Below are 26,273 nucleotides of genomic sequence, written 5' to 3'. Positions count from 1 at the left end.
CAAAACTCCCAGATTTCCATCTTTTTTTTTTTTCCCCAAAAGTTGAAGATCTGGCAGCCCTTGACCTATAGTCATGTGGGAAAAAGCATCCAATATCCCTTTACGTAGGGAAGGTATTGCACTGCCATGTTTCCCAGTGTTGTCTCCCCAACATGGAGGCCAGGTGGCACTCACCATGTATCATTATGCTTGCACCATTGTTTTCCTTGTCCCTGGACAGTAAGCACTACCTGCCTGGTCTCTCTTCATGGAGACTAAAGGATGTCTCCATTTTCTGCCTATTTTACCTTCTTTATCTCTATTACCCTTCTTAGTATCATTTCACTAGCTGTTAAAGTTGGTGGTAGGATTGTAGATATGAGTAAAGAATAGTGGGAGTGGGAGCTCTTGAGCCTGACATTTTTGCTTAAGTCCCTAACATATTAAAGTATGTAAAGCAAGTCTGTTGCTTGAATTTTTAAAACATATTAAAGTAAAAAAAAAAAAACATTAAAGTATGTAAAGCAAGTCTGTTGCTTGAATTTCTAAAATATACAAAAATCCCTAAAACTTGCTTTTCCAAAATGTATTTTCCATCCCAAAATATGGTAAGTTTTAAAAATTGCAAGCATGACATGTTTAATATAATTTTATTTTCTGCCTCTGAGACATTTTCTGGGAGTGAATGCTTATAATCCTGAAGTTGTTCTCAGTGGCTGAAGATGAATGTGAACCGCGTGACCCATAAATACTCTGTCATCTATGAATGTATCTACAAACTTGAACCTGTTTATGTTTTCAGTCCTAAGTATATCTTAGAAGTTGGGGGGCGGGGAAGGGAGGCATTACTATTTCTTTGTATTTATCTTAGAACTTCAAAGGGTAGCTTTCTTTAAGGAGAACTTAATTAGTAAATCATTCTCTCATGTACAACTATAAGGTCGCTTCTCTGCTGCCTTCCTCCCTTGAACATTTTACTTGCCCTTTTGATGGGATTTATAAAGCTTCTTGAGTGAAGCAGATGCAGTTGCACATCGTTTTTATGCTACTCCCACCCCCACCCCCACCGCATCACCACCACTACCAAACCATTTCCCATAGGCCTGCAGAATGGTTCAAAATTATTTTTAAAAATCAGCACCTGGGTGTGAGGTCAATGAGATCCTAACTTTGGTCCTCACTCCACCAGTGGGCTGAACACATAACCATGCCACCAGTGCAGAAAAGATGTCTCACTTCCAGAGGCACTCATTGCTATAACTACTGGTAGTGGAAGCCACCCATGCCACTGTCCCTACTTCTGTTCTGCCAGAAGGATGAAGGGCATGTGACAATACCCCCTCTAATTGCAGTAGCCCAGAAAAATTGTAGTAGAAGAGAAAGCAATGAGAATAAACTATGCCCCTACCACACATACCACAACCCTATTCTTCCTAAATTCCCCATTCCTTCCAGTCACCCCATAGAAAGAACCATTTTTTTTAAATGCTAGTTATATTCTGCGCATAAGGCCGTCACCATGATGGCTGTAGATTTGCTTACTCTTCCTCCCCTACAAAATTCTGAGATAATGCAAGTGCTTCTATACTCAATGAGATCTCACAGCTCAAGGCAATAAGCACCCTTGGTACCATACACATGGGTGAAAACTAAAAATAAATTTTACATTTACAAACGTCTTATGGGCAAAGCATCTGAAAGACTGATTGTTTTCCCTTCCACATAGATCTGTTGCATCTTCCAAGCACAGCCTCAAATGTTCTGCTGTCGTCATACCAATGGTATCCCCTCTCTTGGATAACCAATCAGGACCCAGCTAGACAGGAATTTATTTTGAACTATTTCATATTAAGCATTTTCCCCTATGGAGTTTTATACTACTGTGAAGCAATATATTTTACTCTGCTTTTGAACTTAGAAAACAAAGCAGCCCTCAAAACTGCAAGTGAATTTTTTTGGCAAAAACACTGGAGTAAAAAATGTATATAACTGTATTTATATGTTACTGAAAATTTTATAATTTTATGTTTTAAAATATGCTTTCCCTGTTAAGCACTGAGTTTATGAAAATGTCTCAAGGAAATAGGAAAAATGTTTGAGTAAATAATAGTAATAGGTACTGCACTGCGCCAAGTGATTTACATTGATGATCTTACTTAATCCTCTAAATAACCCAATGCTACATACTATTGCTAAATCCATCCTTTCAGAAACTCTGTGAATAGGTACTATAATGTCATTTCACTAATGGGAAAATTGAGTGATAGAGTAACTTGTTTGTTAGTGGCAGAGCCAGGATTTCAACCTACATGTGACCTCTAAGCTCCGTGGTGTTTTATCACAGCCAACTACACATTCAACCTTCCATGAGTCCTTGATCAACAGTACTCCATAGAGTAAAACCTTAAATGTTAAGAACCTCGAATCACAACATATTAGACCAAGAAGAATTAAACTCTAACACACATAAATAACCTGATATATGGAATTTAGCTTAAAAAATAAGAAAGCAAGTCAAACAGTGCCCTAGTTGAAGGTACACATTTAGTCCAGTGCCTGTTTATCTTCTATATTTGCTTCAGTGACGCTGTTCTTTGAGAAATAAGGTTCACAATGAGAACTCAGGCATACCATGGTATCATAAATCATCAAAGAAAAAAAAAACTGTGTTATGTAATAACATTTTACACAGCATTTCAACCTTAAAAGTTGGAAGAAAATGTTTTATGCTTAAATTTCAGTCTGCTAGACTATTCACCCTAACATCACCCTTCTTCTCTGTCCTTCATTTGTACCATCCATCCAACACACAGTCTGTTAGTTCTGAAAATGGAATTGCTTTCTCTTTGGGGAGCACTGGTGGAAAGTAATAAACAACCGACTCAAGAATTTGATTTGCCAAATGGTTTTTACAATGTTATTTGCACCTTAGTCCCTATTACAAAGCCAATTAGGTAGAGGCAAGTATGCAAGCAGTTAAACGCCAGTGACGGGTTAATGATACTGTTGTTCTAATTATTGTTATGCATAAATCCTTGGCAGATTTTTTTCCCTTGTGCCTTATTAAATTTAAGGCACACTCTGAAACTTTACTTTCTTTATTATGTCCAGACTTTTCTAGAAAAATACATATGTTAAACTATAAATGACATTCATGATCTTACCTGTTGGTTGTCAATATTCATCAATGTGAGGCTGCATGTTGAGATGGTCAGTTTAATATTCATCCCCGAAAACTGAAGATTACTTTTGCCAAGTACTGTAGATAGGAACTTAACTGGAGGCTTTAAAAATAGCAAAACAACACTCTAAGTTAAGGATTTTGTTACAGAATAATATTAGTCTTTTTAAGTGTTAAAAATGGGTCAAAACACATGTTCTTCCTCTCTATTTTACTTTACACAAAACAAATGAGATGGAATCCCTCTTTTTTTTAATGAAAAGTTTTAAAAAATGGAATGCAGCAAATTTTTTTAGTAAGTAGTGAAATCTGAGCCCTCAGAACTTTTCTGGTACATTCCCTTCTCCCCAAGTGTTGGGAGTAGGGGTCTGCTTTATATAAAAGTAATTCCTATGAGAGTTTGGGCTAGCTGAACTCTCCAGGCCCTTTGAATACCAGAAGTCTAAAAAAAGAAAGAATTGCTGTCTAGGTTTTTTTGTGATCATTAAAAAAAGTATGAAAAACACACATACCAAATATATGGGACACAGTGAAAGTGGCGCTAAGGGAGGAATTTATAACTATAAACATACATTAAAAAAGAAGAAAGCTCTCAAATCAAGAACCTAGCTTTACAACTTAAGGAATTCAAAAGAAAGAACAAATTAAACCCAAAGCTAGTAGAAGGAAGGAAATAATAAAAATTAGAGCAGAGATCAGTGACACAGAGACTAGAAAAACAATAGACAAAATCAATGAAACCAAAAGTAAGTTCTTCAGAAAAGATCAACAAAATTGGCCAAGCTTTAGCTAGATGGACTAAGAAAAAAAGAAATAAGATTCAAATCACTAAAATCAGGAACAAAAGTGGGGTAGGATGTAACTAGCAATTCAACAGAAACAAAAAGGATTATAAGAGAGTGCTATGAACAATTGCACATTACCAAACTGGATTACCTAGATAAAATAGACAAATTCTTAGAAACATTAAACCTACCAAGACTTAATCATGAAGAAATAGAAAATCTAGATACAACTGTAACTAGTGAAAAACAAAAGCAGAAACAGCAACAACACTAGAAAATAACCAGTGTTGGAAAGGACGTGGAGAAATAGAAATCCTGTGCACAATTGGTAGGAATGTACAATAGTAAACTGCTATGGAAAAGAGTATAGCAGTTCCCAGTTCCCCAAAAAATCAAAACCAATATTGCCATGTGATCCAGCAATTCTACCCCTTGTTATATACCCCAAAGAACTGAAGGCAGGGACTTGAATAGATAGTTGTATATCCATATTTATAGCAGCATTATTCACAAGAGCTAAAACATGGAAACAACCCAAGTATCCATCAGCAGATGAATGGATAAGCAAAATGTGTTACATACATACAATGGAATATTATTCAGCCTTAAAAAGGGAGGAATGTCTTTTTTTTAATTTAAATTCAATTTAATTAACATATACTGTATTATGAGTTTCAGAGGTAGAATTTAGTGACTTACCAGTTCTGTACCACACTCAGTGCTCATTACTTCAAGTGCCCTCTTTAACGCTCACCACCCAGCTACAAAAGTATGGAACGCTTCACAAATTTGCATGTTATCCCTGCCCAGGGGCCATGCTAATCTTCTCTGTATCATCCCAATTTAGTACATGTGCTGCTGAAATGAGCACGGGAGGAAATTCTGACACATGCTAAGCACGGATGCATCTTGAGGACATTATATGAAGTGAAATAATCCAGTCACAAAAAGACAAATACTGTATGATTCCACTCAGATGAGGTACTTAGAGTAGTCAAATTCATAGAGACAGAAAGTAGAATGGTGGTTGTCAGGGCTGGAGAAATGGGGGACTGGGAAGTCATTGTTTAATGTGTATAGAGTTTCAGTTTTACAAGATGAAGGGTTATGGGGATGGATAGGGGCAATGGTTGCTCAATGATGTGAATGTACATAGTATCACTGAGCTGTACACTTAAAAATGATTAAAATGGTTAAAATTTTATGTTATGAATATTTTACCACAATTTTTTAAATTGGGAGGAAAAAGAGTATAAAGATAATATAGTGCATAAAGGGTCCCTGGCATGTATTAAGTATGCAATCAATGCTAGCTATCAAAGGAAATTAACTCAATATATTTTTCTTTCCATGTGTACTTTCTGGAAAGATGATAACCTCATTTGTTTTGTTTTATTTTGTTTTGGGGTGTGGACTCCCTATTTTTGAAAAGAGAAAGTCTTAAATGAGTGAGCCTGTTTGTTAGGACCATCCAGTAAAAGCATCCTATTTGCAGAGGTTATGAGAGGCAGGAGGAGGCCAGAGGCTACTTTGGGGCCATGGGTTTTGTCAAAGAAACTAGTAAATAGGGAATTCTAATAGAATTCAAAGGCCACTTATCAGTGTTTTTCCATGCCTTGTGGCTCATCTGAGTCACTCTGGGTGACACTGGGTTCAGCCCTATGCAAAATAATGAAGACTAATAAAGAATGAGGCAGGGTGGTATGGAAATAAAGCACAAAGCTGGAAATCTGAAGACCTGGTTTCTATAGCTGGCGCTCACCATCATCAGAGTGACTCAAGGCAAATCTTCTCTGAACCAGTCTAGTAGCTGACAAAATGGGAGGGCTGGACTGGAAGATCTCTAAAAAGTCCTTCTCTCTTAAACAATCTACAATTCCATGATTTACATAGTTATCTTAAAACCCTTTGCACCTCCCCTTTGCACATTCCAAAACAACTAAATGTTCTAGGGTTGACAACTAAATAACAATAATACTAACCACCATTGCCATTGAAAGCCTAATATATGACAGACACTGTGGACACCATTTCATTTAATTCTACACAACTCTATAAAGTATGTGCTCTTTTCTCCCATTTTACAGTTGGGGAAACCAATGATCCAAAAGGTGAAAGGACTTGTCCAAGATCACACAGCAGGTGGCAGAATCAGGATTTAAATCCAAGTCTATGTAACATCAAATCTTATGCTTTCTTTCAGCATGAAAATTTCCTTCTACTCATGTGTTATTATCTCACCCCTACCAGCACCCACCTTTCCATTTGAAATGGGCCAAGGAGTCTAAAAATTCTAAATGTTAAAATGCAGAATAGATACATTATAAAATACTGAAATTGGAAGGTACCACTCTGGTCATCTGGTTTAACTTTACTTTACAGGAACAAGCATGGGGTCTCAGAGAGAGGAGAGACCAGGCCCAAAGGTAAGTAAACACCCAGGACTGTAACCCAGATTTTTTTACTTGAACGCCAGGTGCTCTCTCCATTCCATCGCTCAAGACATCACCATTTCAGAGAGTGTCAGGCAAGTCAGAAAAATGTGAGAGACAAGACCAACTTTCAGTGCATCTCTGATATCACAGCAACTTGTAAAGGCCATTCTGCACTTTAGCTCCTATGGTAGAATCAACTATTTTGATATTCTCTTTCCCCTAGTTAGAGAAACAGAGAACAAAAAAACCATACCAGTATTTACCTTTCGCTTTTTAATGGCTCCATTTGCCCCAGAGACAGCTTCACACAGACGACTTATTGCTTCCCTACAGAACAGAAACCGTATAAAGACTTAGCATACTAACATGCAGTAAATGTTCAATAAACGTTAACAAGTATTATGAACAAAATGTGCACACACATAATGGTAAGTCTGACATAAATGACCTCCCCCTATCCCCACGGGATAAAGCATTGCACTTAGTGCCTCTGCCGTTCAAACCCCCCCAAAACCCAGCAACACCCTAATGTGAAAAAAAAATCACTTTACAATAAGGAGTCCTACTATTCACCTTCTTGATCTCTTTTTTTCCTTGGATTTTTAGGTTTGGTGTTTGGCAATGTTGATTTGTAACCAAAAAGGAGGGGTAGAACTTTGGTGTCTGGGAACACTTCGGTTTTACTTTTAGCAAAATCCTCTCTGTGGTGTTATGAATAAAAAGCTTCCTAGTATCTCAGCACCAAAGATGATGAAATACAAAAGAATCTGACCCCAGAGGAAGTTTAAAAGGACTGGGAGAGAATTGAACTTCAAGGTGGTCTCAAATGGAGCCTTATTGACCGAGATACTGCTACAAGCCATTGAGCTTTCACGTAATTTCAGAGTAGAAATGAAAATCAATAACAAATTTCCTCCTTTGCATATATATATATATATATACCTTACCCTGTATCATACTTCCTGAGAGAAAGGTACCACTAAAATACGAAGTTGTTCCTTAATGGAAGTGGTGAGCAGAGCGGCGCCCTCCTTTCCAGAAATGCAGTTATAACTAAGAGCTTTTGTCTCTGGAACTCAGCATTCACAACGGGCGGAGGTTTCACTCGGTGTAATCTGAGCCACAACCTTGTGGCTTTCAACCCATATATTAAACTTTGCACAAAGCACATCTCTAAGCTCTTACCTGGATTCACTGGACATCATTGCTTAAATTAGCAAACCGAATTAGTTCACACACATAGGCGCACGTGCAACATTGTATTACAATTTTTATACATACTTCATGAAAATATTTTCTTTGAGATATTTTTGATTCCTAAAGGAGGGGAGGAACACTCAGAGGAATGCAGACCCACTAAAGAAATCTATCTCCCTATCTACAGAGAGAGATATATAACACAGACACAGACAGAAATATATAGATATAGATATATTAGTGCAGATCTATGTTCTCAGTGTTCTAGTAGACATTTTGGAAAGATAAGTAGAATTCCCAAAGATTCTAGGCACCATTTTAGATTTATAATGTGTGTTTTAGTTCAGATTCTTTTTTGGGGGGGGGGCGAATATATGAAACTCTTCTCCAAGGTATTCTCTTGTCTGACTTGCATAATTTGCTGTAACCAAAACACAGAATGGCTTTTTGGTTTAGCATATTTTCTCAGGATTTTATATTTTATATTTATGGTTTCCATAAATATAAAGGATTCCAACCTTTGTTCTCTGGATGGAACAGAAAGACTGCTCAGATAGTTAGGCTCTTTGGTTGGTTGATTGATGTCTGAGTCATCCTAATGATTATTCAATAATTGATGAGACACGTAATAATTAATCTGAATTAGCCTCTGGTGTTGCCGAAATAACTAGTCCAGGCACCTATGTTGTTGATATTTAATAAAGAGGGATTATAGAAAAGTTATTATCAGAACCTTTACTCCATGAGAGCCAACCGGGGTGCTTTGGTCTAAAAAGCTCCTTGTAAATGATTTGAAATAAAAGTAGAAACAAAGATGTGCATTGATGCTGCAAGTATAACAACAGTTATTATTAGAAGTTGTTACTTTTTTTTTTTTTAAGATTTTATTTATTTATTTGAGAGAGAGAGAGAGAAAGAGCACATGAGAGGGGGGAGGGTCAGAGGGAGAAGCAGACCCCCTGCCAAGCAGGGAGCCCGATGCGGGACTCTATCCTGGGACTCCAGGATCATGACCTGAGCTGAAGGCAGCCGCTTAACCGACTGAGCCACCCAGGCGCCCCCAGAAGTTGTTACTTTTATAAAGCACCTTGTAGTTTTACAAAGTGCTTTCCCAGGCATTGTTTTCTTGATTCTCACACAGTCAATATCATCCAACAAAAAGTAGCATTGTAAATGGGAATTAAAAGGAGTGCTTTATGGCGTGAGTACCTCTTGAGGACGATTTGGAAGGATGAACCTTCCTGGCAGAGTGGAGTATGGAAATTCCAGGCAGAGGGAAGAGCATGTGTAAAGACACGAAAATATAAATTATCATGATAGGAGTGGACCTACAAATACTTTGATATTGTGGAACATAAAGTGAAGAACAAGAGTGAATAAAGAGCGGAGAGATGGGATGAGAGTCTGAAAACGTTTTCTGTAAAAGGCCAAACAATAAGTATTTTAGCCTTTGCTCTGTTACAACTACTCAACTCTGCCATTATAACTCAAAAGCAGCAGTCGACAATATGCAAACAAACGAGCATGGCTGTGTTCCAATAAAACTCTATTTCTAAAAGCAGGCAGCTGGCTATATTTAGCCCAAGGACCATCGTTTGCCAACCTCCGGATTAGATAATTCACACAAAAGAGATAGAAATAGTTCGGTTTTAAAAAACAGGAAAATGTTCACATTCATCATAATTTTAAAACTGAAAATCAAAACAACTACGAGATACTTCACTCTCGTTAAGTTAGCAAAAAAGAGAATTACAAATGCACTGTTGGGGAATATGGGGAAAAGTCCACTTCAAGGGTACTTATCCATTGCTGGGGGCCCTGATTAGTATTAATACAGTCTTTCTAGAGAGTGATTTGGTAAAAGATGATAAATCTCTTAATTGTTATCAGAGCTTTTGACAAGGGGAGGAGAATTTGTACTGAAATGGCATTGAGTAAGTATATAGAATAAACATCTATTTTAGAGTAAAAAACCAACTCTATAGCTTGTGATATAGACATAAAACTTCTCAATATAAATATTTCCACTTGGAATGTTACGTGTGAAGACTATAGAAATAAGGGTCTATATAAATTAGTGGGAAAAGAGTAGAACATGGAATGGTATACACACCTCGGTAGCAGCTACATAAAATTAATTCTGTCTAAGTAGTGATATAGAAAGAACTTATAAACAATGACTTGGTTTTAGGTGTTTTTTTTGTGTGTGTGGTTTGTTGTTCCCTATTTTTATTCTATTGATATTTAGTTGTAAACAATGTTATGTTTTCCCTTCACCGTGCAGTTGATTGAATAAATAATCTTTTAAAATATTAAAAGAATGGAAAGTAAGTTCCTCAGCAAGAGTTTTGCTCATCTGCTGTGAAAATGTGAGGGCATGTCCAAGGTGTCCCAGTGAAGAGTGATAGCCTTTCTCTCTTTTGCCAACACCCACACAGAGATGGGTCAATATTCGTGTTACAGATAAGAAAAGATCTTCTTTATTTGTATCTCTGTCCCATCCCAGCTTAGCCTTTAACTCCTCCATCTTTACGGCTGCTAAATCCAGATTTATTTTTCCAGTTTATTTGGTAGACTTGCTTATTTCCTTTCCCCAAAGTTTCATAAAGAATAAAAATCTTGGGCGCCTGGATGGCTCAGATGGTTAAGCGTCTGCCTTCGGCTCAGGTCATGATCTCAGGGTCCTGGGATCGAGTCCCGCATCGGGCTCCCTGCTCCTTGGGAGCCTGCTTCTCCCTCTGCCTCTCTCTCTCTCTCTGTCTCTCATGAATAAATAAATAAAATTAAAAATATGTATATTAAAAAATAAAAATAAAAATAAAAATCTTGACCAGGTTTAGCAATGCTTTCACAATAGAAATCCCTACCTTTAAAATGATACACAATGCCATTGCAGGGAGCCTGGATTTTAATGAAGGAACAGTTCCTATTTATATGGCTTCGTCTAGTACTACACACCTTAGGTACATCATCCCATTTATTCTTAACAGTATCATTTCAATCTTCAGTTCATTATGATTCCACTCAACAAGAGACCTGCAGAAGTGATTATTTGGGTATTTGGAGAGGATACGTTTGACAGTTTTTTGGAAAACTTTTTTCACTCCATACTCAAATGTGCTTTATTGTCAAGTGCATATTTAGACTTGGTTCTTGAATTGTAATGGTGATCTCCTGCTTTTTCTTTTAATAAAATTTGACTGAAAATGTTTGACATTTTTTTAATGAGTTAACCAAAGAAGTGCAGCTACTATTCCTTATTAGTTCTGCATTTCTTCCCTAAATTCCACTTAGCTTAAATCAATTTTCTTTTTCTCTGAATTTTAATTCCACAAAATAACTTCAGAATCGATTAAAAGTTGAGTACAACAATTAGTGTTTTAATTTCATAGAAGATCTCATTGTGACATTTTTCCTGATATGTAAAGCAGTCCATTGGCAAAAGTGTGTGTATTTTCCTTCTTATTTGTAAGATTATATTTAGTGACATTCTTTTCTTTGATTATCAAAGATTCTCACTGTAGGCAGTGCTTTTTCTTGTGCCTAAGAATGTTTCTGAAAGTTGTACCACTAATGCTACCTGCCAAATTGAGTGTACAGAAAGTTTCTCATCTCCTATTCAAGTTAATCAATATCAAGCACATGCGGATGCTTTAGGATGAGACTGTAGCACAGAACGCAGAAATTCTGTCCCCAGGAAATTTGCAGTGAAGCAGGTGCTGGATAGGTTTTCTTTCCCCCTACTCCTTGAGCTCTGTTAATTGTCTTCAGTAGGTTTAATGTTTGAATAAACCAGATGTCTAATAAATTTTTTTTAAATGTCATTTCAAGATAGCTATTTTATACCCACTTTACAAATGAGGAAACTAAAGTTCAAAGAATTTAAATAACGGCTTCCAAATAATGCAGCCGTTGGTGGGAGAGGTAGAATACAAACCCAGGTCTGAATTCAAAACCTACACTTCTTCAGGGAGTGGCCATACTGCCGGGTGCACGAAAAGGAGGGAGTCTCACACTTTCAGGACCAGGAAAAGAATATCAGGTCTTCCCTTGCTCATTCCTTCAACAGTAAGGGGTTCCTTTTTGGCCAATCCTTACCCAATGTGCCTGGAGTAAACTAGCACGGGAATAGGGCAAAGTGGCAGGGGTCAATTCCAGAAAAAGCTCAAATGGATGACCCTAGTCCTTTCCCAGCCATTGCTTTCTCCGCATTGGCTGTTATATCCTCATGGAAGAAAAGAGCGTCCAGAGCCCAGCTGTATGCCCATGTGGGCAAACATGCTCATGTATGCATGGCCACACACACTCAGAATTTTAAAGTCAGGAACACCACAAAAAAAGAAAATCAGAGATCAATATCCTTGATGAACATAGATGCAAAAATCCTCAACAAAATATTAGCAAACCATATTCAACAATACATTTAAAGGATCATATATCATAATCAAGTGAGACTTATTCCAGGATGTAAAGATGGTTTAACATCTGCAAATCAATCCATGTGATACTCCACATTAACAAAATGAACGATAGAAATCATATGATCTTCTCAATAGATCCAGAAAAGTGTTTTATGAAATTCGACAACCATTTATGATTAAAAAAACTGTTAACAAATTGAGTATAGAGAGAACATACCTTAACATAAGAAAGGCCATATATGACAAACCCACAGCTAATATCATCCTCAATGGTGAAAATCTGAAAACTTTTCCTCTAAGATCAGGAACAAGACAAGGATGCCCACTCTCCCCACTTTTGTTCAAAATAGTACTGGAAAGTCCTAGCCAGAGCAATTAGGCAAAAAATAATAATAATAAAGAAATAAAAGGCATCTAAACTGGAAAGGAAGAAGTAAAACTATCACTATTTACAGATGACATGATATTATATATAGAAAACCCTGAAGACTCCACCAAAAAATTATTAGGACTAATAAATTAATTCAGTAAAGTTGCAGGATACAAAGTTAATATATAGAAATCTGTTGCATTTCTATATACTAATAATGAACTATCAAAAAAGAGAAATCAAGAAAACAAACCTCTAAAATCAACAACAAGAAACAACAGGTGTTGGAGAGGATGTGGCGAAAAAGGAACACTTGTGCACTGTTGGTGGGAATGCAAACTGGTGTAGCCACTGTGGAAAACAGTAGGAGATTCCTCAAAAAGTTAAAAATAAAACTACCCTGTGATCCAGCAATCACACTACTAGGTATTTATACAAAGGATACAAAAACACTAATTCAAAGGGATCCATGTACCCTTGTATTTACTGCAGCATTATTTAAAATAGCCAAGATAAGGAAGCAGCCCAAGTGTCCACTGACTAAAGAATGGATAAAGAGGATTTGGAATATATATATATATATATTATTCAGCCATAAAAAAGAATGAAATCTTGTCATTTGCAATGACATGGATGGAACTACAGAGTAAAATGCTAAGGGAAATAAGTTAGTCATAGAAAGGCAAATACCATATGATTTCATTCATATACAGAATTTAAGAAACCAAACAAACAAAGGGAAAAAAAAGATAGACAAACCAAGAAACAGACTCTCAACTATAGATAGAGAACACACTGATGGTTACCAGAGGGGAGGTTGGTAGGGGGTATGGATGAAACAGGTGATGGGGATGAAGGAGCGCACTTGCTGTGATGAGCACTTGGTATAGTATGGAAGTGCTGAATCACTATATTGTACATCTGAAACTAATATAACACTGTATGTTAACTAACTGGAATTAAAATAAAAATTAAAAAAAAAACCAAAACAATCCCATTTGCAATGACACCAAAAAGAATACCTAGGAATAAATTTAACCAAGAAGGTGATGACATGTACAATAAAAAGTGTAAGACACTGATGAAAGAAATGGAAGAAAACACACATAAATGGAAAGATATTCCATGCCCATGTACTGGAAGTATTAATATTGTTAAAATGTCCATAGCACCCAAAGCAATCTACACACTCAATGCAATCCCTATCAAAATACCAGTGGATATATATATATCTTTTCAAATTGGTGTTTTTGTTTTCTTCTTATAGAAACCCAGTAGTGGATTTGCTGGATCATATGGTATTTCCACTTTAAATTTTTGGAGGAAACCCCATACTGTTTTCGATAGTGTCTACATCCACAAAACTAGAACAAGTAATTCTTTTCTTATTTTATTTATTTATTTATTTATTTATTTATTTATTTATTTATGAGCGAGAGCGCGTGCGCCCATGCGCAAGCACGGGGAAGGGCAGAGGGAGAGGCAGAGAATCCCAAACAGACCCCCTGCTGAGCACAGAGTGCAATGCAGGCTCCATCTCATGACCTATGAGATCATGACCTGAGCTGAAACCAAGAGTCCGATGCTTAACCAGCTGAGCCACCCAGGTGCCCCTAAAACAAATAATTCTTAAATTTATGTAGTACCACAAAGACCCTGAATAGCCAAAACAATCTTAAGAAAGAAAAACAAAGCTGGAGGTATCATGCTTACTGATTTCAAACTATACTATAAAGCTATAGTAATCACAACAGTGAGATACTGGTGTAAAAAACAGACATATAGATCAACGGAACAGAATAGAGAGCCTGGAAATAAACATATGCATATATGGTCAATTAATTTATGACAAAGGGGTAAGAATATACAATGGAGAAAGGATGGTCTCTTCAATAAATGGTGTTGGGAAAACTGGACAGCCACATGTGAAGGAATGAAACAAGACCACTATCTTACACCATACGCAAAAATTAATTCAAAATGGATTAAAAACTTGAATGTAAGACCTGAAAACATAAACCTCCTACAAGAAACTATAAGCTCCTTGATATCAGTCTTAACAATCCTTTTTTGGATCTGACTCCAAAGGCAAGGGAAACAAAGATGAAAATAAACAAATGGGACTACATCAAATTAAAAGCTTCTGCACAGTGAAAGAAACCATCAACAAAATGAGAAGGCAACCTACTAAATGGGAGAAGATATTTACAAATCATATACCAATAATGGGTTAATATCCAAAATATATAAAGAACTCACAGGACTCAATAATAAAAAACAAATAATCTAATTTAAAAATGGGCAGAGGATCTGAATAAACAATTTTCAAAGAAGACATACAGATGGCCAACAGACACATGAAAAGATGCTCAACATCACTCATCATCAAGGAAATGCAAATCAAAATCACAATGAGATATCACCTCACACCCTTTGGAATGGTTATTTTCAAAAAGACAAGAAATAAGAATATTGGCAAGGATATGAAGAAAAGGGAATCCCTGTACACTGTTAATGGGAATGTAAATTGATGTAGACACCATGGAAAACAGTATGGGGTTTCCTACAAAAATTTAAAATGGAAATACCATATCATCCAGCAAATCCACTACTGGGTTTCTATCAGAAGAAAACAAAAACACCGATTTGAAAAGATATATGCACCCCTTGGTTCATTGCAGCATTATTTACAAAAGTCAAGATATGGAAACAGCCTAAGTATCCATTGAAGGACAAATGGATAAAGGGGTATGTGTGTGTGTGTGTGTGTGTGTGTGTACAATGAAATGCTACTCAGCCATAAGAAGAGTGAAATCTTGCATTTGTGACAACATGGAGAGACCTTGAGAGTATTATGCTAAGTGAAATAAATTTAGACAGAAAAGGCAAATACTCAATAAAAAAAAAATAATAATAAGTGAAACCATAAAAAAAAAGAAAAAAAAAAAGAAAAGGCAAATACAGCATGATTTCACTTCCATAAGGAATCTAAAAACAAAACAAACAAAACAAAACAAAACCCAGACTCATAGATACCGAGCACAGATTGGTGCTTGCCGGAGGAGAGGGGCTTGGGACAGGGGCGAAATGGGTGAAGGGGATTAAGATATACAAACCTCAATTATAAAATAGTCATGAGATGTAATGTGCAGCATGGGCAGCATGGGACTATAGTCAATAATATTGTATTAACTTTGTATAGTGGCAGATGGTGGCTAGACTTATTGTGGCGATCAGTTCACCATGTACACAAGTGTCGAATCACTATACTGTATGCCTGAAACTAATACAATATTGTGTGTCAATTATGCCTTAATAAAATAAGGAGTTTTAAAGTAAGTCAAGGCTTGGAAGCATTACAGATTCTGGAAATCTCTTGATATAGAACTCTACTCAAAAGAAAAACAGGAGATGGGGTGCCTGGGTGGCTCAGTCGTTAAGCGTCTGCCTTCGGCTCAGGTCATGATCCTACATTCCTGGGATCGAGCCCCAATCAAGCCCCGCATCGGGCTCCCTGCTCCGTGGGGAGCCTGCTTCTCCCTCTCCCACTCCTCCTGCTTGTGTTCCTTCTCTCACTGCGTCTCTCTCTGTCAAATAAATAAATAAAATCTTAAAAAAGAAAAGAAAAGAAAAGAAAAACAGGAGAAACTTGTGCTTATGAACTTGCTTTTAAAAAGTAGTGATATTGTATATCCACGTTCATAGCAGTATTATTCACAACAGCTAAAACATGGGAGCAACCCAAGTGTCCATCAATGGATGAATGCATAAGCAAAACGTGATATATACATGCAACGGACTATTATTCAACCTGGAAAAGGAAGGAAATCCTGTAATATGCTACAACATATGCTAAGTGAAATACACCAGTCACAAGCAGACAACTACTACATGATTCTACTTACATTAGGTACTTAGAGTCGTCAAATTCGTAAAGACAGAAAGTAGAATGGTGATTGCCAGGGCCTGGGGGTAGTGGGACTGGGATGTTTCAGTTTTGCAAGATGAAAAGAATTATGCAGTTGGCTGGTAGTGATAGCTGCACAACAATGTGATTGTATTTAGTAGCACCGAACTGTACGCCTAAAGATGGTTAAGATGGTACATTTTATGTTATGTATATTTTACCACAATAAAACAAGAAGAAAAAAAAAAAGAAAATGATTATTAATTTTTTTTCAGATTTGAGACTCCAGAGAGTCACAGGCTCTCTCTCTCTCCAATAAAAGGTCTGTCTATACAAACTTTTCTATTCAATTCTAGAGGATCCGCTCCTCCCCCTCACCACCACCCCCAGAAAACCATCTGTGGGGCTCTTGGGAATCCAGAGATCCCAGGCTAAGAACCACTGCTTTAAAATAACCTCTCAAATTCCGCTTTCTCCACTGATATCAGAGTTAACAAATCTGCAACCCCAGCCAGGGAAGAGATAGATGCTTGCATTTTGTTGCCTTTCTTCACAAAGATCTTTTCTTTCCCTCAGACCAGGACCCAGAGATTAACTGTAACATTTTCAAGAACAAAAAGTACTTTCAATGCTTTTCTGGAGTTTCAGCCACACCCTCAGACACTTTACAAATGCAGAAGAAAAAGAGCGAGCAAGGGATTTCTCCCAGGACTGGGGGTGTCCCCACCATCCCAGCTGCCTATGCAGCCCGCATTTCTGCATAACCCTTTTGGGACTGACTCGTCATGAGACATTCTCCAGCTAGCAACCATTCAGCAAATGTCCTCTCCTGGAGAAGCAGAACTTTCAGAGTTTAAATGGCTCACGATTTCCATTCTGGGAGCCTGCACTAGAAAGAAAGAGGGAGAACCGCCCTATGGCACCAACAGTGGCCACTTTGTTTATTGTTTTGCCACATGAGAGGGAAGGGGAGAAGTGGGCTGATGTAAGAGAATGAGAATGCAGTGGAAGATTTGCTTTTAAGCATATAAAACCCTGCCTACACCATAAAACCAAAAAAAGATATTTTGTCTGTCTTCACAGAGTCCACACTAATCATCCAAACAAAGCCACCTTTCTTCATCAACCCTTGGCCATGACAGTACTTAAGTTATAATTTTTCTGTGTCTTTAACCCTTAAACAGTTAAGCTCTTCTGGAAGCAAAGTTGCCTACCCCCCCTCCTTGTTTTAGGTTTGGACGGCAATATCACAACCCAAGACAAAGACAAAGTGGAGCGATTAATTTGGGGGGGGGGGGGCTGTGGGACGGATTGTTTCTCGTAAATGTCAAAATGCAGTTCTTCAGTAAATAGGAAAGCCAGAAAATGTGTAACATGAAACTAGGCAAAAGGCCCAGTGGAATGGTTCAAGGCAGCTCTTCCCACCTCCTGCTACCCCCCCCCACACACACACACAGAGAAGGAGTGGTTTCCATTTTGTCCAGGCAAATAGAAATGAGAATAAATTTTAATCACAGCAAAAACCTCTCCCAAATAAAACTCAAAAATAATCAGGCAAAACAAAGTCCCCAGGATCTCCTTGTATCTCCCAAGGGACTTGCCCTTACTTTTCCTCTCCCGCATGACTCCTCCAAGAAATCCGTTCAGTGTCCAAGGGACAGGTTGTCGATGTCTCAGAGTGCCTTCAGATCGATGAATGAAGGGACTCCTGAGCATCTCAAGCCCCACAACGTTGTACTGTTGTTTTAGGGAAACTAGTACCTTCTTTTCTGAAAACTTTGCCTGCAGAAGATCAAGGCCCCGTGATCTATGCGTTCAATTTTGTTCAGTTTGGTGAAATTAAAGACATTCAAAAATTTGTGTAAGCTCTCAGACAAGACACTTTAGAACATGAGCCTGCCTCCATGGCGATAAGCACACAATGAATACAGTCAGTGCCCACAGACTGGTAGAAAATGGATAGCTTCAAACTCCCTTTGTGCTGTTATCAAGGGGCATCACCCCTGCACTCTACGAGGGTAGACACGGCCCATAAAATATATCCTTTCCTTTAGAAATAGGCACTTCAAGTCCCAAGACGGCCAAATAAAACCTTTCAGGACTGCCCACAACTTCTAGTCTCATACTGACTTATCGTACCTCTCTGCCCAACCTGAATTATATTTAAAATCTGATTCTAAAGTACGTTTGCAATTCTACCCAGCTCAGCCACCACAGACACAGCTGTCCTGTGTTCTCCACAATGCTGCCCTTTGGCTCCGAGGCAAATGTTGCCCCATCAAGTGCACTTGACTGAAGCAAGAGACGCCCCCCACCCCGCAAGTGTCCGTGGTGAACAGAAATGAAGTGCTGATTTTCTCCTACCCCCACAATGATTTCCTGTGTAATGGAATCACATATTTCAAAATGCAAACACCTACACCCACAAAAACACCTTCTAAGTGTCTAAGCCTTATGAAAATGACAAGAGAGAAATGGGGTTGATTTCATACAAAACACCCTGAAATTTGTAAATCCAAAGAACTGTTTTCCATTACTTTGGGATAAACTGGGCTTTTCTAAAACAACTCTGTTTTGGACAAAATATTCAAAATATGATGAAGGCATGTCTTTGGGAGTGAAAGAGTGAACTGATACACAGTCTGGTCACATAAGTCAAAGCTCATTTTTTTAAAATCCAAAACAGATCTAACTTAATCATCCACTTTATCCACCCTATTTCACTCCAAATGATGTTTATCTACTTCCAAAAAGTAGGCCTATCTTCAAAGAAAGAAGATTGGCACCATTTAAGATTTTGCAAACAGTTTGCCATTGAGGTTATCTATACCACGAGCAAGACGGTAATTGGTAGGATGAGTATATGACTTCCACACTGCTTTAAAAAAAAACAAAACTCTGGTTATTTGAAAGGCCATTTAGCATATATATTATAGATTTTACCTGGTACGTCCCTCTTTTTTTTTTTTTTTTTTTTTATGTGTGTGTGCCCACTTCAGAGGAATCAATAACTGGTCTAGCCAGTTGAGTCCACTGTAGCAAATAATGGTAGGACAGTTAATGCCTGCATATCTGCTAAAAATTTAACAGCATAACCGTTTAAGTGGGTAGTGATTAAACTTTAAAGTTCTTAAGAATCAACTAGGATGCTGGTTAAAATGTAGACTCCTGGGACTATTCCTGGCGATTTCAATTCTATAGGTCTGGAGTGGGGCCCAGGAGCCTCCAGGTGATTCTGAGGCAGATCGGTCCATGCACGAAGTTGATTAAAACTTCTATCGGTCTCACTGCACAGAATACCTGGTTCTATGTTCTGCAGTTTCAAGCAGATGCTTGTGCTAGTAAATGCTAAGGAATTAGGTCACCTACTCCTAGCAGCTAGGGTAGGGATGGCCACACTGCCTATACGCTTGATGACGTTCCATTTGGGGGAAAATTTGTCTTCAACTCAGTCATTCCATATGCTGGGCTAGATATCTGGTATAATCCTCTCCTCTCTCCCACCCTTTCGTCCCCGCCAGTCTCCTTATGGGAAGGGCTTTCACCAGAGGGCATCTGGAGGTCCTGAACATCTTTGCTCACATTGCCCCCAGAACACACAGGTGGTGCAGAGTGACCTGCATTCTCTCTCCCATCTGGCAGCCTGGATGCCAACAGGCCTCATCCACCTGTCCTTCCAAATGCCTTCATGCTCTAGGTAGTGGTTCTCAACCTTGGCCACACATTGGGGAAACACAGGCGAGCTTTAACAAATCCTGAAGACAGGGTCTCATCTCCAGACTGTTTTAATTGGGGCAGGGTGGGGCTTGGAGACTGGGAGTTTGAAAAACTCCCCTCAAGTGTTTCTAACAGAGCTGAAGTTGAGAGTCTCTTAACAGTGGCAGTTGGCCTGCCTTTCCTATAAAAGGCCAGATAGTAAAACTGCTAGGCTTTGCTGGCCACACGATCTCTGTCACAACTACTCAGCTCTGCAGCTGTAGCTAGGAAGACAGCCACAGACAATATACAAATGAATGGGCATGATTGTGTGATGGTAACACTTAGGGACCCTGAAATCTGAATTTCATAAAATTTTCACGTGTTGTGAAATATTCTTCTTTTAATTGTTTCCTGAACCATTTAAAAAGGTCAAAACCATTCTTGGGTCACAAGGTGGCAGAATCAAAATCCGGCAGTAGGCTGAATTAGGCGCTCAGGCTGTGGTTTGCTGACCCTTCTTCTGGAGCAAACCAAAAATGAACGTTAGAGTCCATGGTCAGCTATGGGACACCTATTAGAGCACAACTTTTAATCTTTACAAAGATTATTTATATAGATTTTGGACTTGGTCTTATTCAGTTTCTTGGTACAGGAAGCTGGGTTTTATAAGAGGTGGGTCTTCTGTGTAAATATAAGAATTATGGAACTCCTTTTACAAACTGTGAATTACCATCTTCCATTCTTTGTCCCTCCTACCAGCACTCAGTGGAGAAAGTGGGGAACTGGAATTCTTTTTTGTTTTGTTTTGTTTTAATATCCACTAACCTTCATTAAGTGATGCCATGTGCATTATCCAGTACAAAGTACATGAAGGAATACAGAAGTAAATGCAAGTGCAAAATTATAGTAAATGTTAAGGGCTTTAATTTGTCTCTAACTTCTCTTCCACATGATAAAAGAACCTGGATAAAGGCTGGTTCAGTGGGCTCTGCAAGCAGACAGCAAAAGTTCCAAAAGTAGCTCCTTCACAAATTCTGTGACCCTGAGCAAGGTAGTGCTTTATCCTTATAATGTCTGTCTGCTTTAAGAAATGGGTCTAACCTGCTTTTTACAATGCCTAGTACCCAGCAGAGTACTCTCTGTGTTATAACTGGGGTGCTATAGATAATATGTTGGAGAAGAGGTCCAATTATGTCTGTTATGCAACTAGTAATGGACAGTACACGTTTCTGTCAAGGCAGAATGCGTAAATGTGGCACTGAATCCCAGTGTGATCCCTTTTCCCAACTCCCCCTTCTGCAGAGAGGTACTCATTGCCCCTATTGCTGGAGTATTCACTGCTAATGGCTCAAGGCTAAGTTCCTTCTCCAGAAAATGTCTCCTCCTTAAGGCAATTGCTTTGCCCACAGATACATCCCCTCTCCAGAGATAGAGGGCATCCAACGACAGGTCAATATGAAGTTCCAAGACCTGGTCTCTTTGCCCATGGGATCTACTCAGGTCTTTCGCGAGATGGTATCGCTGGTCAACCTCCCCCCTGCCCGGTCCTGCATCCCTCACTCCCTCACGTGTTGCTCCTAAGAGCCCACCCAGCAAGCCTCTGCATTTAACTCTCTACCTCAGAGTCTGTTTCTACATCCAGCCTCCGCCCTGCTCATGAGCTGCTGCCAGAATGATGCCACCTGACACTGTCATACACATTTAACTAGAAGATGTCTTTTTTTTTTTTAATAATCCGTGTTGTCACAGATGAGAGTGGAAAGAAATTATTTTCAGAGAAATTCTCATTAGTGGCTCAGATAATCTGGATCAAAAAGATCCACCCTCGTATTGTTCAATCATATGTGAAAGCACCTATTTTATAGAGTAGGTGCAGCTCTCACGAGCTACAACTCATGTTTAATTAAAGGAGTCAGAGCTGCACACTTACTCTGTGAGGCAATTCGCAGTTTTCCTAAGGAGAATACCAATAGGGCACGGAACAAGTCTGCCTGGCAGGTGGAGAGATGCACCAACTGTCCTGCATTTCCTTTGGCCACAAAGCTCTCTTTTTATCAAAGATAGGACTCCTTCATGCAGAGATTAGTTTTTAATGAATTTTGAGTACCTTCCATCTGGGCTCACTCTTCCTAAAAGGAACTGCATCATTGACTTTTCCGGCTATATATACACAGACATAGAGCAAAATTAGAACTCGCTGCTCTGACATTCCCCAGGCTTTGCCCTTTTCTTAAAAATGAAAACAGAACAACAGTAAAAACCTCCAGATGCTTTGGGGGAATTTTCTGGAGAACCGCCTTTTCAAAATGAAGGGGTTTCCATATGATCCATGGCCCAACTGTAAACCTCATTTTGAAACCATAGGATATGCTTCCCTTATACCCGTGGTTCTCAAAGGGTAGTTCCTGGACGAGCAGCATGAGCAAAACCTGGGAACTTGATAGCCATGCAAATTCTTGAATCAAAAACTCTAGGAGTGGAGTACAACATTCTGTTTCAACAAGTCCTCCAAGTAACTGATTCCCTTGCATGCTAAAGTTTGAGAACCACCCTCTGACACAATCTTTATTTTTCCTTAGTAGAGATTGGAAAACATCACTAAAAGTATCCTCACCTACAAATTTATGAGTATCATTATGAAGGCCCTCCAGAGAGAACTCACAAATAAGGCACCTGGCATATTGAACCCAGGCCAAATTCCAAACTGAGGACTCAACATTTCTTTACTCTGTCACTTCTGGCTTTTGGCATTTCCCTGAGCTTTGTTCCTTAAAGTTCTCTCATTTTGATGAAGGCAAGCACACAAGATTCAGGCAGATTTGGTTTCTGGTTCCACCACTTATTAACTTGCTAGGTGACCATGGTGAGTCCCGTAATTTCTCTAAGTCTCGGTGTCCTCACGGGCAAAATAAGATGAATAGTGATATCCCTCTTACAAACGTTAACTTTTGTGATGATGACAATGCTGATGATGTTAGCTATTACTTAATCATAAACTACTCTGTAGACTGCTTGCTAATAGTTGAAACTAGAAAGAGGCTGAAGCCAATTCCATGGGGATTGAGAAATCTTTCTCTTCATCTGAATCAACTCCTTGAGCCCCAAGGGTCTTTAAACCAAACTGAGTATCTTCAGTGAATTTATTTTTATTCCTTTGTTTAGCAATATTTATGAATGGTGTCCATGTGTCAGGCACTCTGCCTTAGAGCTAGGGGCCTGACCCAGTTGCCTAAGAGTTCCTCATTCTGGAATTTGACCTCATTTAGGATGCCAGATTCCATGTTGGTAGATTCTCTAGGTCCTTTCTGCTTTTCTCTGACTACCAGCAGTGACCATGGAGCCTTCAAGACCTCCAGAGTCACCTCAAGATCTGTGATCAAGGCCTGAGAAGACCTGAAACCTCTCTCTTAACCAATAAATATTTATTGATCCAACTATATCTTGGGCACTGTGGCTTTGAAACCTGGTCCAGGGCTATGGACCAGGCTTCCACAAGAACCTTCAAACCCAAAGATGATGGATGATGGAGCTCTTATGATTAGTCCATTGAAGTAGAAACATAGGAGACCCAACCCCTTCCAGGCCAGACACAGTCTGGGATGAACTCTGAGCTTTTTCAAGAGGATTCCATGAAGCTACAGCCTTGGTGTTTCTAGGAACACTGGTTCAAAAGGCTATTCTACTTGCACTGTTAAATGATTCAGACCAGTGTGTCTGTCAAAATCAAAATTAGAAATCTATTCTCTTGCTCCTGAAGAACATTTGCACTGACTATAATTGAGAATGCTTGGGGTGCTACAAATTCAGTTCTGACTTCTATAGGAAACCAAAAAGGGCTACAAAAGGGAGATACTCAAATGCCTTCTCATCTGGCTCTGCACAGTAAAGGAGGCCTGGGGAAAAAATCACTGGAGAAAGCTATTTAACTCAACAATTGGAGTTAAAAACACTGGGGTCTCCCCCAAATGCCTAGGCTTTAACATTCATGCATTTTAAGCTCTGAATTAATTTGTTCTTCCTCAAAACACTTGAGGCCTTTCTCTACCATCCCTATTTAGACATGGGCAGCTAAACATTCTCGCTTGGCTCAGTAAATGTGTATATACAACCTTTTGGAGAGTGTGTGCTTGTGTGTGGATGTGTTTGTGTGATAATATCTACCTACCTGTAAGTTGCTATATTTATCATATGGATAAATTAGCAGACCCTGATTTTAGCTGCAACATATTTTTAGAAACCACTTCATAAAGTGTATCACATTTTCCATGGGAAAGATGCTATAGTTGGGAGTTTCATTCCTAACCAAAGACTCCTCCGCAAATAAAATATAGATACTGTAAACAACTTGTCATGGAACAAAAATAATGACCATTTTACAAACCTCTATAAATATCTGAAGCATTAAAACACTGCCCTTGATGAGCACTGGGTGTTATATGCAACTAATGAATCGTTGAACACTACATCAAAAACTAATGATGTACTATATGCTGTCTAACAGAACATAATAAAAAAAAATTCCAAAAAAACCCCCACTGCCCTAAGTCATATAAAAGAGAAATAAACATATACAATACCTATACATGTAGTCTCAAAGTTTCTGTCACCCCACAAAAATACAGCTCAATTGAATTATGTTCTAAAATTAATGTGCTAGCTATAATAACATGAAACATTTGATTAACAATTTAGCAAACTTTGGATTTTAATGGAGCATTTTGGGGATGATTTAAATAGTGCCAATCTTTGTTGTTGTGTCCAAGGAAATTGATCTAATGTCTTCTTTTCCCTATGAGGTAGAAATCTATGTTTTACTGCATCTACTACCTCCATTTCATAAGCCTCTTTCTCCTCCTGCTTTTTCTGCTCTTCTTCCCCCTCCTCAGCCACTCCACTTCCCAATATATGATTATTACAGAAGTATTATATTTTCACAATGCAACTCTGTCCTGGCCAAAGATGATTAGTGCAGGATTAGGTCCCAATCACTGTCTCCCCTGGGAATCTGATATTTGGAACTGAGAGAACCAGAGATGGGGAATCTCTGGAGTCCTCTTGCTGGGGCCTTGGGACCCCAGACCCCTGTCCTTCTACTGGTTTGTTCGTGGTTTTCCAGGTTCCATGAGCTGCCCCAATATCCTTTCAGGAAGCCCCCACTTTTGGCTTAAGCTAGGCAGAGTCATTTTCTGTTATTTAAAAGCAGAAGGACTCTTCATTAATAGACCTATGACAAGTAGATGCACTTAAAATGATTTCTTCCACCTAAAAGCTCAGGTCAAAGCAAGTACTACTCATACTTCACAACCTAGAAAATGTGCACAGCAAATGACAAAAACACCTAACAAATCAATAAGCACTACATACTTTGACTTTAGGTATTAAACATATGACAGGATATGTTTATCATATACCAAACTGTTCCTCTTGGTTATCTCCATTGAGTTGTCTGGTTTTTTCTTTTATTTTGCCCTACTTTCCAGTTCCCACTATAAGTCAGATTTACTTTTTGTAATCAGAAAAAAAAATGAGATGAGATTGAATGAGATGTCCCACAGAGGATTGACATCGGTGATGATGATCACAGCCGCACTGTTGTTCTCTCACTTAGAAGTGATTTTTAAAGATGACTCAGGTCTGCTGTTATTCCCTCAATGGTCCCCCAACACCTTAGTCCATTCATGGCTAAAAGAGCAGTTCCTCAGCTTCAAAGCCATGTCCACTAGGAAACATTAAGTACTATAGGAAGAGGATATGGAGTGACAGTACTTGGGTTTGAGCTCCAGCAAAAGAGCTGTGTGGGCTTGGGATGGTCACTTACCTTCTCTGAGCCTCAGCCTCCCCTGCTTTAAAACAGGGAATTACAGCACCCCCCTCTCAGGGTGTTTGTGCAGTTCGAAAGAAACCACGGATGCAACAGCTCTGTGCTGTGGGAAACAAACACTAGCTCTTGGTATCTACTCTCTCCTCCCGTCCTCTCAGCCAGTGTGGCTGTTGGTTGGGCTTCTTTGTAAAGAAATTAGAAGAAGCCACTCTGCCCTCCTTACCAAATTCTCTTGGTTGAGGACCTGCTGGAAACTTAGACCCTGAAGCTTCAATTATTCTTCTCATACTGGCTTTCAACAAAATAAAATTCACTTATACAATACTGGATACTCCCAAAATATAACTCATCTATCTAGTAACTATACTTTAAAAAAAAATTATAGTAAAATACACATATAAAATTTGCCATTGTGACTGTTTTTAAGAGTATAGTTCAGTGGCATAAAGTGCATTCACCTTGTGCAATAATCACCCCA

General features: G+C 38.6%; 1 protein-coding gene and 1 non-coding gene across 2 annotated transcripts in view; both read right to left on the bottom strand.

Annotated features, from left to right (window-relative positions):
- The window catches only part of SHC4 (SHC adaptor protein 4), a 129,091-nt gene that overhangs the window by 55,252 nt on the left and 47,566 nt on the right, over positions 1-26,273 (bottom strand). Inside the window, exons 3-4 of the mRNA XM_045900127.3 lie at positions 6,644-6,707; positions 3,144-3,263 (exon numbers count right to left, since the gene is read on the bottom strand). Of these exons, the coding sequence (XP_045756083.1) occupies positions 3,144-3,263; positions 6,644-6,707 (184 nt within the window). The remainder of the gene's footprint in view (positions 1-3,143; positions 3,264-6,643; positions 6,708-26,273) is intronic.
- Positions 4,711-4,816, bottom strand: LOC123862567 (U6 spliceosomal RNA). The gene has a single exon (XR_006795270.1). It is a non-coding gene; the product is annotated as a U6 spliceosomal RNA (small nuclear RNA).

This window comes from Mirounga angustirostris, unplaced genomic scaffold (genome assembly GCF_029215605.1).
Source record: "Mirounga angustirostris isolate CCGP_5_RB_7025 unplaced genomic scaffold, mMirAng1.0.hap1 SCAF_9, whole genome shotgun sequence".
Lineage (NCBI taxonomy): Eukaryota > Metazoa > Chordata > Mammalia > Carnivora > Phocidae > Mirounga > Mirounga angustirostris.
The sequence above is the reverse complement of the archived record's forward strand: the minus strand, read 5'-3'. Positions and strand labels throughout refer to the sequence as shown.